The sequence below is a fragment of the Lepeophtheirus salmonis genome, chromosome 11 (genome assembly GCF_016086655.4).
Source record: "Lepeophtheirus salmonis chromosome 11, UVic_Lsal_1.4, whole genome shotgun sequence".
NCBI classification, from domain to species: Eukaryota; Metazoa; Arthropoda; class Copepoda; order Siphonostomatoida; family Caligidae; genus Lepeophtheirus; species Lepeophtheirus salmonis.
The window spans coordinates 16,350,665-16,363,405 of record NC_052141.2 but is presented as its reverse complement, the minus strand read 5'-3'; the positions used below and the strand labels follow the sequence as shown (position 1 = coordinate 16,363,405).

The 12,741-nt window shown below is 34.1% G+C and overlaps 1 protein-coding gene across 1 annotated transcript; it reads left to right on the top strand.

Annotated features, from left to right (window-relative positions):
- The first annotated feature begins 1,062 nt into the window (after window positions 1-1,062).
- Window positions 1,063-9,838, top strand: LOC121126040 (hormone receptor 4). The gene is made up of 9 exons (XM_040721331.2): window positions 1,063-1,539; window positions 2,131-3,414; window positions 3,470-3,618; window positions 3,675-3,736; window positions 5,063-5,659; window positions 5,723-5,989; window positions 8,858-9,053; window positions 9,132-9,256; window positions 9,311-9,838. The coding sequence occupies exons 2-9, from the start codon at window positions 2,291-2,293 to the stop codon at window positions 9,416-9,418; spliced, it is 2,628 nt and encodes an 875-aa protein (XP_040577265.1). The 5' UTR covers window positions 1,063-1,539; window positions 2,131-2,290; the 3' UTR covers window positions 9,419-9,838.
- Window positions 9,839-12,741: the final 2,903 nt, after the last annotated feature.

Below are 12,741 nucleotides of genomic sequence, written 5' to 3'. Positions count from 1 at the left end.
TTAATTTTTTATGAATTTTTTTCAAAAATTAAACTATTTCGTTTCAAAAATCTACAGCTAGTCACAAGAAAATTAATTTTTTTGGAAAAAAAATTTCAAAAATTAAACTATTTCGAAAAAAATCCACAGCTATTCACAAAAAATTATTTTTTTGGGAAAAAAATTTCAAAATTGAAATTTCAAATGTTAAACTTTTTGAAAAAAAATCAAACATCTATATATAATCACAAAAAAAATATTTTTTTTATAAATAAATTACAAATATCCAGATCTGGTCACAAAAAATAGGAAATTTTTTGGAAAAAAACTCCAAAAATATATTTCAAATATATATTTTTTTTTATTTCAAAAATTCATAGATATTCATCAAAAATTAAATTTTTTTTAACTAAATAGTAGATTGCATGAATTACTTTCTTTTTTTTAAAAAACTCTTTCAAAATAAAATTTATACTCTTATTTTTCCGGAAATTTTTTTCATCCTCAAGAAACAAATTTAGAGTATAAACTAAAAATTCCTTGATTTGGGAGGGTATATAGCCCCTCCAACGCACCCCTTTCTGAGGAACTGTGGTATTCAGTCCTAAATAAGGACCGACATAGGGATTTATAACGCTTTTTGAGGGAAGTTTCATCAAAATATATTGGAAATATGTACATTTTATGAGGTAAAAATATATTGCTGAGCCCCTAAAATGACATTTCCTTTAATTATGATGCAATTTATGACGGCATGTTGTAATAGACACATCTATTTTATATTAATTTACACTGAGGATGATTTACGTAGACAATTTTCATATCCCTAATGATTAGTATACTTATGTAAAAATGACCCGAAAATAATCACAGTTAAATTTAAAAAATAAGAAAAAAAAAGAAGAAAAATTTTGCTGGCCGGCAACAAACAAATTAATAAGAATAATAAATAACATGGCTTACGCAAATGACGTAACGATTTAAAAAAGAAAGGGCATATAGGGAGGAGCGCACGCTTTTTCTTCTTCTTTTTTAAACAGAGTTCATTCACCTTAAAGTGTGTAAAAAAATTGATTCTTCTTCAGTTATAATTTCTTCAGCGTAGAGACGAGGTGGAAGGATCCCTTTTTTTTATATTCGTTTCTCTCTGAAAGGCTGATTGTTTATTATTTGTTAATTAGTTCATTTATTAATAGTTCACTGTTCAGTTATTCAACCCACAAATAAAATTCTTTTTAAGTAGTGAGGAGTGAATTAGTGGCTTGTGTCTCATCATTAAATTGCATATTTAAAGATTTCAAATAAAAAATGCGAAATCCACCGACTAAGAGTATTTGTATTACTGAAAAAAGTAGTCCGGAATTCATGTTATATTAATATTATTATTTTGTTCAACTAATAGACAAAAAACAAAACACTTCAAAGTACAATAATAAATTATTAGAGTATATTATTCAATGATAATGATTAGTCAATCATCATTCTACTCCACGACTCCGAGTCTGATACTCCGACGTCCCCGACTACCACTATTACCAATAGTAAAATGTATTTCATGAGGTATGCATGCATTTTTATTATATTTACTATTGAGAATTTTTCAGATTTTTTCCTCAAGACTGACTTGGGAGGGTCGATGCCCTCCAAAGTCCTCCCTCCTTTTTTAGTGTTATTATTTTTTATTTAAACGAGAGAGAGAAAAAAGAAAAGAAAAAAAAGAAATTTTTTTTTCTATTATTATTTTTTTTTGCAGCAGTGCGTTTGTTGTCTAGAGGGCGCTTTTCCCTTTTTTTTATTTATATTTATTTATTTATTTTTAAACCATAGAAATTATTTTCGTACATCCTAATTATTGACAAATTTATTTTTGAATATTCAACTAATAATGATCTACGTCGTTATTAGGGGGCCTTACATATGAAGAAATCAGTTTATATATATATATATGTCAGGGAAATGTGTCAAGGATGTTATTTTCTCCGTATTTCATATTTCATTTCTCTCTCCCCCCTTCATTTACGTAAGAGCTAAAGTTAGTTAGTTATTAGTATTAAAGCTTTTTAGCAGTAAAGAAACTACATCTGATTTATAAATGATTTTTTCTTTCAAACTATGATGTAAAAATGAAATCTCTTTCATTCCCATTTTCAGGCACAAAGAAGGATCCTCAATCCCAAATTATATTTTACAACAGACTTCAATAGAGTAGTAGTATTAGGCGTACCCAGCCTCTATCTTTCTCTACCCAGATCCTACTCTTCCGAATTCCTCCTTCTCCACCATTAAATAATGAGAAAATGCGCTCTGAGCCATGAGTTTATTTCATAATCTGAAATTGAAAAGGCAGAAAGTTGAACCGCGGGATCTTAGTGATGAAGACTATGCACTTACTACCTTAGCCCATACTTTGATCAAAAAGGAGCCTTCAGAGCCGCCTCTTTCTCTTCGACCACCTCCATTACCACCCCCGCGACTACCACCACCCTCTTCTCAGGGATGGAATCCACCCAATTCATCATCTACGACGTGTATGTCGTCCTCTGTCAGTCCACCCAACAGTTTCTTACTCTCTACGACGACAAATCCTCATCTACCGTCAACGATACTTTCTGCAGCGTCTGCAACAGGTCATCATCACTTTCGTCATCCCATAGATTCTCATCCTCACCATCACCCCATCAGCAGCTCTGTCTGCTCTTCAGTATTATTCTCTGGACCCAGTCCCATGACCGTCCGCCTCCCTTTTACTTCTTCCTCCTCTACAACTACTTCACCCTCTTCTGCATCCTTCTCGGAAAGGAATCAAAGTGTGGTTCACAAGGCTGTTGCGACCAATAGTAGCTACAGCATAGGGAACAACGTTGAGGGTCAGCAGCAAAATAACCTCTCCTCTTCCGTCTCCCATCATGGAGGTCAGCCTATTTCATGCCCAGGCTCCTCCACTAAACCTACAGTGATTCTTGGGGAGACGGGAGGTGTGAAAACCATGTTTTGGACTGACGGGGCCAATAGTGATCATCAAACTGCCGTGGATGGACTCCTCTCTCTGGGAGGAGGCCTTCCTATCAAAAGAGAGCCTCTCAATTTAAAGAGAGAGCCTCCAACTCCACCTCCCCCTTCCAGGCGTTCATCTCCCATGAATATGGAGAAACTCTGGGCTGGGGATCGATCTCAACTCCTTGACAAAATGGGGCCTCCTCCGTCGTCATCAACGCCTTCTTTCCTAGAAATGGATAACAAGGGAGGACTCCATATTGACTCTTCCACTCCTACTTCAACTGCCAATATTAATAGTAATAATCCACCTCCCATCCACCAATCCGGAGGTCCAGGAGACAACAATAATCCCTCTTCTCAACCGCAGCAAAGTCTTGTTTGCATGATTTGTGAGGATAGAGCCACGGGGCTTCACTACGGAATCATTACATGCGAAGGGTAAGGGTCATTCATCTTTATTTCATCATTATTTCATCTCAATTATAATAATTAGTTGCAAAGGATTCTTCAAACGCACTGTGCAAAACAAGCGGATCTACACATGCGTTGCCGACGGGGAATGTGAAATCAATAAAGCTCAAAGGAATAGATGCCAGTATTGTCGATTTCAAAAGTGTCTTCAAAAAGGCATGGTCCTTGCTGGTAATTCATTAGTATTCCTTAAATTCATCCATAAATTATTATTAAATATATATTAGCCGTTAGAGAAGATCGAATGCCTGGAGGAAGAAACTCTGGAGCCGTTTACAACATGTATAAGGTAGGGAAATTTCTTTTTTGTTGAATTCACTCCTCCTCCTCCTCCTCCTTTGAATAAGTAGTTTTATATTTTTATGTCCTTTTTTATTTTGGGAAAATGTTCAATAATGATGTGTGCTCAAATGTCAATCCCCTAGCTCTAGCTATGCAATGGTCAACGGTTTTCTTCTTCTTTTCTTTTCTTTTTACCCTCTCCTCCGAACAACTTATTATTATTTTCCTTCCCGTTTTCTCCCTCCTTTTTGGTATATAATTGCGCCTGCGCAATAGATTTGACCATTTTGAAATATGGTTTTTTATCTAACTAAAAGAGAAATTAAGGATACGAATATGAATACATTCTTCTCCTTCTCTGATGAAATAAGCAAATAAATAGCAAGTCCTTCGTCTGTTAACAAACAAATATTGCAGTTCTTGACAGACATTTTCGCAACTGTTGTGAGGGGAGAAAAAGGGAAAGAGAAGGAGCGAGTAAAAGGGAATGGAATAATAATTGCAATATTTCTTGTCTGGGAATTTTTCTTTCTTTCTTTCTTTCTCTTTTCTCTTCTTTTTTTTCTTTTTTTGTCTTTTCTTTTTTTTTGCCTTTCCTTTCAATGTACGTACATAGGAAGGAACGAACGAACAAACGAACGTACAAGTTCAATTTGCTCATCTCTATTTATTATTATTATTATTTTACTTCCTTCTTTTTCAATAGCAAGTAAGTATGTACAACTATTGTAGTATTGACATTGAGAGCCGCTCTAAGGCAACAACATCGACAAATACATTTGTGAGGGCGCGGAGAGAGAGAAAAGAGTTTCTCGAGTGGGAGCGCCCGTAAAAGTCCCGTTACAAAAAGATACTGTAAGAGCAGGCTGCTATGTTACATATAAAAAAAGAAAAGTAAAGTAAAAAAATCATGATCTTTTTCTGGGAGTGAGCGCATTGCATTAAAAAAAAAAAAAAAGAAAAAGAAGTCTACTACTAAATAAATTAATAATCATAAAAAATGTCGTTCAGTGGAGGAATAACGGTAGTTTTCTTATATGATTTTATTTTGATATTTGATCTCTCCTCAACTTTTTGCTCCTGATTAAAAATAGAGAGAGAGAGAGAGAGAAATGATGAGATGAGCTGCTGCTGTTGAACTCTACGTAACTGAGTGTAAGGAAGGAAGGGCAATGAACTTTTGACATTTCTGACATCAGGATAGGAGGAAGAGAGAACTGTTTAGTTGATGGGGGGATATATTAATTATTGACCACCACTCTTGAGTTATTAATGTCTAACACTCATTAGTTGTAATCTATATGTATTTATTTAATTAATTACTTTCTTTCAGGTAAAGTACAAAAAACATAAGCGGGCCAATAGTAGCAGCGGGGGCACTGGAGTAATGAATCCTTCCAGCACCTGCGGGCCAGGCACCAACTCCTCCTCAGTCAGTAATAATAATAACACCGCCACTATGAACAATAATAAAAGTGTAGTCGGGGGTGGCGGGTCTCCATGTAAATCATCGAACCCGCATCTCCTTATCAAGAGCGAGAACAGCATCAACAACACTTCTTCCTCTCGTGCCCTCTTGCCTCCCATGACGGCCCTTCCTCCTGGCAATGGTAGGAATGCTCCTCTTCACTATGAGAAGATGGTGGTCTCCTCTGCTACTCTTCCTTCCAAGGTCCTTCCTGATCTCCCTTCCTCTTCATCCTCCTCTTCCAATGGAGGGGACTCGGATGGGGGCACCAATTTGGGTCGTAACATACTACGAGCGGCTCTTACAGGATCCCCAGATATACCACGTCAGTATAGGGGACTCTCCAAGGGCCCTCTGGATAAAAGACTCTATGACCCCTCCTACTCGCCCCCGGACGAGTCGAGTAAACTGATTAACGAACTTATTATTTGTGATGACTTTGAGGACATTGCAACACTCAAAGTAAGTTATTAAGGGGATCTATTCTCTCTCATGATATGTTAAATACATTATTTAATTTTCCAGAATATTGGTGAGCTCCTGAACCAAAACACAGCGGATCTCCAACAAAAGCTTTGCCAAATCGGAGACTCTATTGTGTATAAATTAGTGCAATGGACGCGTCGACTACCCTTTTATCGAGATCTCCCAGTGGACGTTCATACCAAACTCCTTACTCATAAATGGCATGAGCTCCTAGTACTCACCACCTCAGCGTACCAAGCCATTCATGGCTCCAAACGCATGGGAACAACGAGAACAGACGGGGAAAAAGTGGAATTACATCAGGAGGTGAGTTAATTGATTCCGCAAAGCAAGGGATGTGTGTGTGTGTTGTTGTCGTTGCAAAATTAGGTCGAGAAAGTGTAGAAGAGGAGCTATGTTAGTAGGATTGCAGTTGTTTAGATGGAAGACTATATTAAGAATGAAGGAGAGAAAGAGAGTAGTTGTTCATACGAACAAAACGCAACATAAAAGTACACTACATAGAGAAGAGAGTAACTAAGTTATATATATATATATATAGTGAATAAGTCGATTCTGTAGTAGTAGTCATTGAACTTGTTTGAAGAAAGAGAGAGAGAGAGAGAGAGAAAAAAACAGTCAAATAATAATAATAATAAAAAAACGATAACAAATAAGTTTCTCCTCTTCACTCCACGTTCTGCCGGCTTTTTATGCCTCCCCCTCCTGCAAAATACAGCATACATACATAAAAAGGGGTTTATTGTAGATCATTGACCTTTAAAAATAAAAATAAACACAGAGAAAAACAAGGAAGGGGAAGAAAAATTGGAAAAATAAGACACGAAGGAAAAAGAGGAGAGACCAAAATATGACTGCCTCAACCATACTCCTACATATGTAGATACTGAATGAATCCATCTCCTCCAAACATAGTTATTAAATATCCATTTACTTGCATTCATAATGCAACTCTAATAAAATATGCACTCTGAATCTGGAATCAGTTTTATTTTGGAAATTAGGGGAGCTACATTTACGAAACGGTATTCAACAGATATTGGCACATCTGTTGAACAATGCTTTGTGTCCGTCAGTTCAGTGCTGCTGCTGCATACCAGTCCCTCAAAAGCTTATCAAGTTCCCTCCTCGATGACGTTGCTAAATTGTATTTATTCTTCTTTTAATCGGATCTAGTACTAACTGGTGTTGTGTCGGTCCTTATTTAGGACTGCGCTCGAGTCCAATCCCACTTGTCGGTCCTCTAAGAAGGTACAATCTATCCCTTGTGACGACCATGAAGGTGGTTTTCCTTTTTCCAAACTATTCCGTTATATAATAGAATAAATTAAAGAACTAAGTAACAATAATGGTGTATGATAATGAAAAAAATTATATTTTTTTCCAATATATGCACGTGCAATAATATTAGTACATATCGATATTTTTATGAAAAATTCCAAGGACCGGTCCCAATGATTGACAATACTAAGGACCCATAGGACCGTTCCTAAGACTGGACTAGACCGAATAAATAAGATCCGACACTACCTGGACTCGAAAGAATGAATCATGACACAAGACTAGTTGAGCCATTTCTAATCTTCAATGTAACATCATTTACCTTTCATAATGGCAGGTCGTAATGATGCAATTGGGTCTTATGGAGTTCCAATGATCATCAACAGAAATCTTGAGAGCTTTTAGATTCGGTCCCCTTGTCCAGCAGACCCTAACATGTAGACAGAAAGAAAAATCGAGCGAGTTGGTCCCAGCCAGAACGGAATCTTGGTCTCTAAAATGTACTGTGTAACCTTTACTTTGTTTTGCCAATGTAGCATCCCATTTGGATCCAGAAAGCGATGTAGTTAGTAACGATGAGCCTGTACCCTGTTTGTAACATATGCCTGGCATTGTCAGTCAATTGGATGCAACAAATCCCAAGCTCATCACTCATGCTAGGTCCTTGGTTGTCATCAGGGTGCAGGCTCCCTCTCAGTACCAACACTTTTTTCGATGGAGTTTGTTTTTCTTAGGGGTTGGGAGGGGTGTCAATACACACAACTTGTCAGTTAATGGAAGGAATAATCAATTCCTTGCATGCGTTTTCTTATTCATATCATTCTAAGCGTCCATATTTCAAGTACGGACCTGCTATAATTGTTTAAATGATTAGGTTCTGACAAGCCTGGTCACACTCCAAACGTGCGTACTTAGTACATCCTATAGTGTTGATACTCTGTCCAGCACTTAATTTTTTTTTCTTTTTTTTTTCGATTCTTTCTCAACCGATTTTTCGGTTCAGACCGCGGACTGATATTTTTCGGGCTCACTTGATGCAACGGTTTTTGTCTTTCTCATACTATGAGATATAATTATTGTTTATTTTTTTCTAGAAATTCCGTTATTGATACTTTCATTGTATATATTCAAGAAAGATCTTACATAGATTATAAATATATGGATAACCTTGAAAATCTAAAAAGTACAAAATATGTTGTAGAACAAACATTGCATACATACCATTCAGAATATACACTCAGAATCTATATATTGCATTATGACATTATAACTATACAACAAAAATATATAAGTATTTGACATTTAGATATGCTTTTAGTTTGACAATTGCTAGGGCCTATGAAAATTCTTAATTCATTAGGATCGGATTAAGTGCCCTTTTGTGTTCTCCGAGATTTAGAACTAATGGAAGATAAAAAGAATCAAACTTTTAACTTGAAATCCATCTCGAAGATATGCTAGAAATTCGGAGTTCTGTATTCTAGGAGATACGTCGGTCTTTCAAATTTAATCCATCAATTTATATGTATTTCATTCTGGCAATGGGAAAATTCATCATAGTTATTTCTATTTAACCTTCGTATAACGTCATTATGTCGTGTTCATAATTTGAAAACACAACTGACGTCATAAGCCATTTATATGTAAAATGGGTCTCGACCGAATTTTAAATAAGACCGATTTTTTAAGCACGAAACTAGTCCGTATTTTTCTATGAACGGAATGAGTTCGGTCCATCAAAAATAATAAGGGTGTCAGACCGGTCTAGGATTTTCATACGTAGTCCCTAACACATGTACCCATCCCCTTGTCAAGCATATTAATTAAAATTTTATTCAATTATATTAATAATGCAACTCATATAGATACTTTTTTTTGTGTTCTATTGATTAGGTTGCAACGAACCTTGTGACCCTCCAAACATGTCTCACTTCCATGATGGGCAAACCCATTTCCATGGATCAACTGTGGCAGGATGTGGGAAACATGGTGGAAAAAATCACAAAGGTCATTGCCATATTTCGACAATTCCGACTTACTATGGAAGAGTATGTCTGTCTCAAAGTGATTGCAATGGTATCTCAGGAAGGTAAGAAGAATATATAAATAATTTTTTTTTTCTGTTTCCGACTAATTAATTACACATTCTGTTATTCTGTTTTTCCAGACCTAAAAGCCACCTCACTGGCATCCATTCACGACCGGTACCTAAACTGCCTAAAAGCATTTACACGCAAAAATTTCCCTCGGGAACCTCATCGAGTCCACGATTTACTAGTCAGATTACCAGAGGTAGTAATAGGTCTCATCATATAATATAATTAATTAATTGTCCCTCATTTCCAGGTCCAAGTCGCTGCATCTTTGTTATTAGAAAGTAAAATGTTTTATGTTCCGTTTCTACTCAACTCCTCGATATCCAGCGAAGCCTCAGAGTTCTCTAAGAACTCTTAAATCATCATTATCATATATACATCCATGTCTCAGCCCCTCTTACAACACCTCCCCTCACACCAGTCCCCACCCCCAAACAGCCTTTTTTTTTAATAGTTAAAATACTTTTTCGTATGATGATGATAGAAAAGTAGTAGTACTCTGTTTATTTAGTTTGTGTGAATTATTTTTTAGTTGTTTTTTAATTTTTCTAAATTTGAAAAAGAAATTTCAAAGTATGTGTATAAAATTCTTCTTCGGGGGGTGAAAGCTTCAAATTCCTCATCAATGTACACTTTTGTGCCTGAAAAAAACATACACTGACCTACAACGATCCTAAAAGGATCCATCAATCATCAATAAGAAGAATAAATTAAGATAATAATGCGTAATATTAATAAGGGGGGAGAAGGTTAATAATAAATCACCCATCTCTTTTAATCAACGTATTGTTATAATAACATATATATCACGACGCTACTGCCCTAACTCAAAAATATAAAGTGTTATTTTGTGGTCACTATTTAACGTTGATTGGTTGAGTTCGAACTAGACCCATTATATTTGTCAACTATGAAAAATCCCCAACAAGTATGTATTTTGGGGAAAATGTACTAAAAAGCAGTGTTATTAGAACATGGTTAGTTGCCAACAAGAAAATCGTAGGGCAAACATAGCAAATTTATTAAGTCACTTAGTTTTTTGACGTCATTGGAATCCTTTGCTTAGATAAATATAACAAATTAACAAAAATAGCTTAAAAGTTATCATTCAAGCGGTTGCTAGATATTTTGTAAAACCATAATTTAACTAAAAGTGAATTTTAAATTAGTATTTACTTTGATTCCTTACTTTTTTTCACGCTATATTTTATAGCCTCTTCAATTATTCTAGCTCTATTGTTGTATTCCTGTATTTGGGTTCCAAATACCTTGTTATAATATCATTGCCGAATAGCACCTATTAGTGTGGGATCGGTTTTAATACTGATTTACTTATCTTTTTTATGGTCTCTTTGTAAGAAGCTATGATGAAACTTCAACAGTTGAAATGAATTAATAAGTAGTCATTTCAGCTGTTGGGTTTACCATCAAAGGGCAATTAGGACCAAATTGATAGGATTGCAGTTTTTTTAGATCGATTCAACACTAGAACCCATTTCATACTAGAAACTATACTATCAATATGTGGCACCTATAAATTTGAGTTTTTCTCTCTCTTTCTTTGCGTGATATAATGGGGGTAGCGAGGACATGATATGTATCCCTCTAATTTAGTATTACTATATAATTATTTACAAAAATGAATCACTGCCATTTTTTTTTTTTTTTTGAAAGAATCCTTTGCGTTTTTTAACCTCCCTCCCTACCTTTCAAAAAAGTGAAGTTGTAAAACAAATACATAATAAATATTCACCACAATCCTAGGGTACTTACAATTCCGTTTATGTTATTATTTTAAATAATAACCTAATATACAAAAAAATAAGAGAATTTTGTTTATGTGATATCATTGATGATCAAATAATTTGTCATTTTTAAAAAAAATCATAATTATTATTTAAATTACGATTTCATATTATATTTAAATAGTATGTTTTCGTTGCTACAAACGCTGCTAAAATCTATCTCTTTCTTTATGATTTAGTATTTTTTTTTATATATATAATATCTATATACAACATAACGTTTTATTATTTGTGTATTGTTTTAATTTAATTTGATAATTAATATTTCTTGAGTCAGGTGTTTTTCTTTTTGAGTGAGAACACTTATTTTTTCTACATATATACATACAATATTATGAATTTTTTTTCATTACAAGCATACATACATACATATATTATAATTATTATTATTATATTCATACATCTATTTACCTATATATTTAAATTATAGAAGAATTCCTCTGTATTTTTACGGATTTTTTTATACATTTTTCAAAAAGTGTTCATTGGGATGTTGCTTTTTATATTATTGGTCTATATTTTTGAGAGAACAATTAGTTATTTTATGAGTGCTGCAAGGGAGTGAAGAATATGAGTGTGGCTGTAATTCCTTCATGTACTCTCATCCATGTGGCCCCTGATGAGCGATCAATGAAGGGGATGGGAATATGGTCTGAATTGCAATATATAGTTTAGTAAAAACAAGATATGATTGCTCTTATTAAATACTCTTGCCTAAATTCTAACATATCTGATGGTTTTATAGTCCATCAGCGAATTTGGGCTGGAGGGACTGTAGCTTCCTTCCAAATTTCAAAAAAAATACTGTTAATAGCAATGAATTTTGAAATTTTTTTACCAAAAAAATTATTTTTTTGTGAGCAGCTAAGGATTTTTGAATTTGTATAATACTTTCTAACAACACACCTCCTACTTTAAATCTTAGGTATTTTGTCTATTTGAAAGAAATTATGATGAAACTTCAACAATTGAAATGACTTAGTTAGTAACAACGTCATGTCAGCTGTTGTAGTTACCATAAAAGACCGATAAGGACTGGACCTACACATTTTAATAGGACTGTAGTCTATTTAGTTTTTTGAGACCGATCCAACACTAAACAGTACTAACATCTTATAGGTTATCAACTCATAATTTAATGATGATTTTACGAGGATTTTGACCATTTTCACATCCCCTGTGAGCATTGACCATTCATGGACCGTGACCTATTTTTTTCTCCCTTCCCCATATATTACATTTTATATTGTAGTATTCCTCATTAATTTTCTTTCTAATTAAAACTTTTATTTTATATACTTGCATATTATATAATTAATTATAATAATATCTTAAAAGGATCTCGACATTTTCATAGTATTTCAACAAATCAGAAAGCGTTGTTGAATTGTTAATGATTTATACAGATAATTAATTTCACTTCAAAACAAACAAAAAAGCGAAACAAAACATGGAATAAAGAAAGTTTTTTATTTAAATTAATGTACCTAATAATATTTGTGTTGTTGTTTTATTTATATACAAGGGTTACTTTTTGGTTACTCAAACCTGTAAAATGAGAGAATATATATATATATAAAAGTCCCCTTTTACCATTTTTCATTTTGTTTTTTAGCATGCCTAGAACGACAAAAATTATAACTTATAATTCAATAATTAATTAAGTTGAAATTAATTCGTATTTCGATAAATTAAAGTACAAATAATTAGTTACAAAAATTAATAAATTTGAGCTCTTTAGCTTACGTACAAGTCGAGAAAATGAATCTTAAACGTGATCGACGAATTCCCATTCGCGCACTCCAAGCAGTTTATCGTCTCCAAACCACTGTCTACGCAGTCAGCAAAAACAAAAGGGTGGATAGGAAGAAGGGCT

Coding starts and splice junctions, on each gene's coding strand:
- LOC121126040 (XM_040721331.2), top strand. CDS start 2,291: ATGAGTTTATTTCATAATCTGAAATTGAAAAGGCAGAAAGTTGAACCG. Junction 3,737..5,062: donor CCGTTTACAACATGTATAAG/GTAGGGAAATTT, acceptor ACTTTCTTTCAG/GTAAAGTACAAAAAACATAA. Junction 5,660..5,722: donor AGGACATTGCAACACTCAAA/GTAAGTTATTAA, acceptor TTAATTTTCCAG/AATATTGGTGAGCTCCTGAA.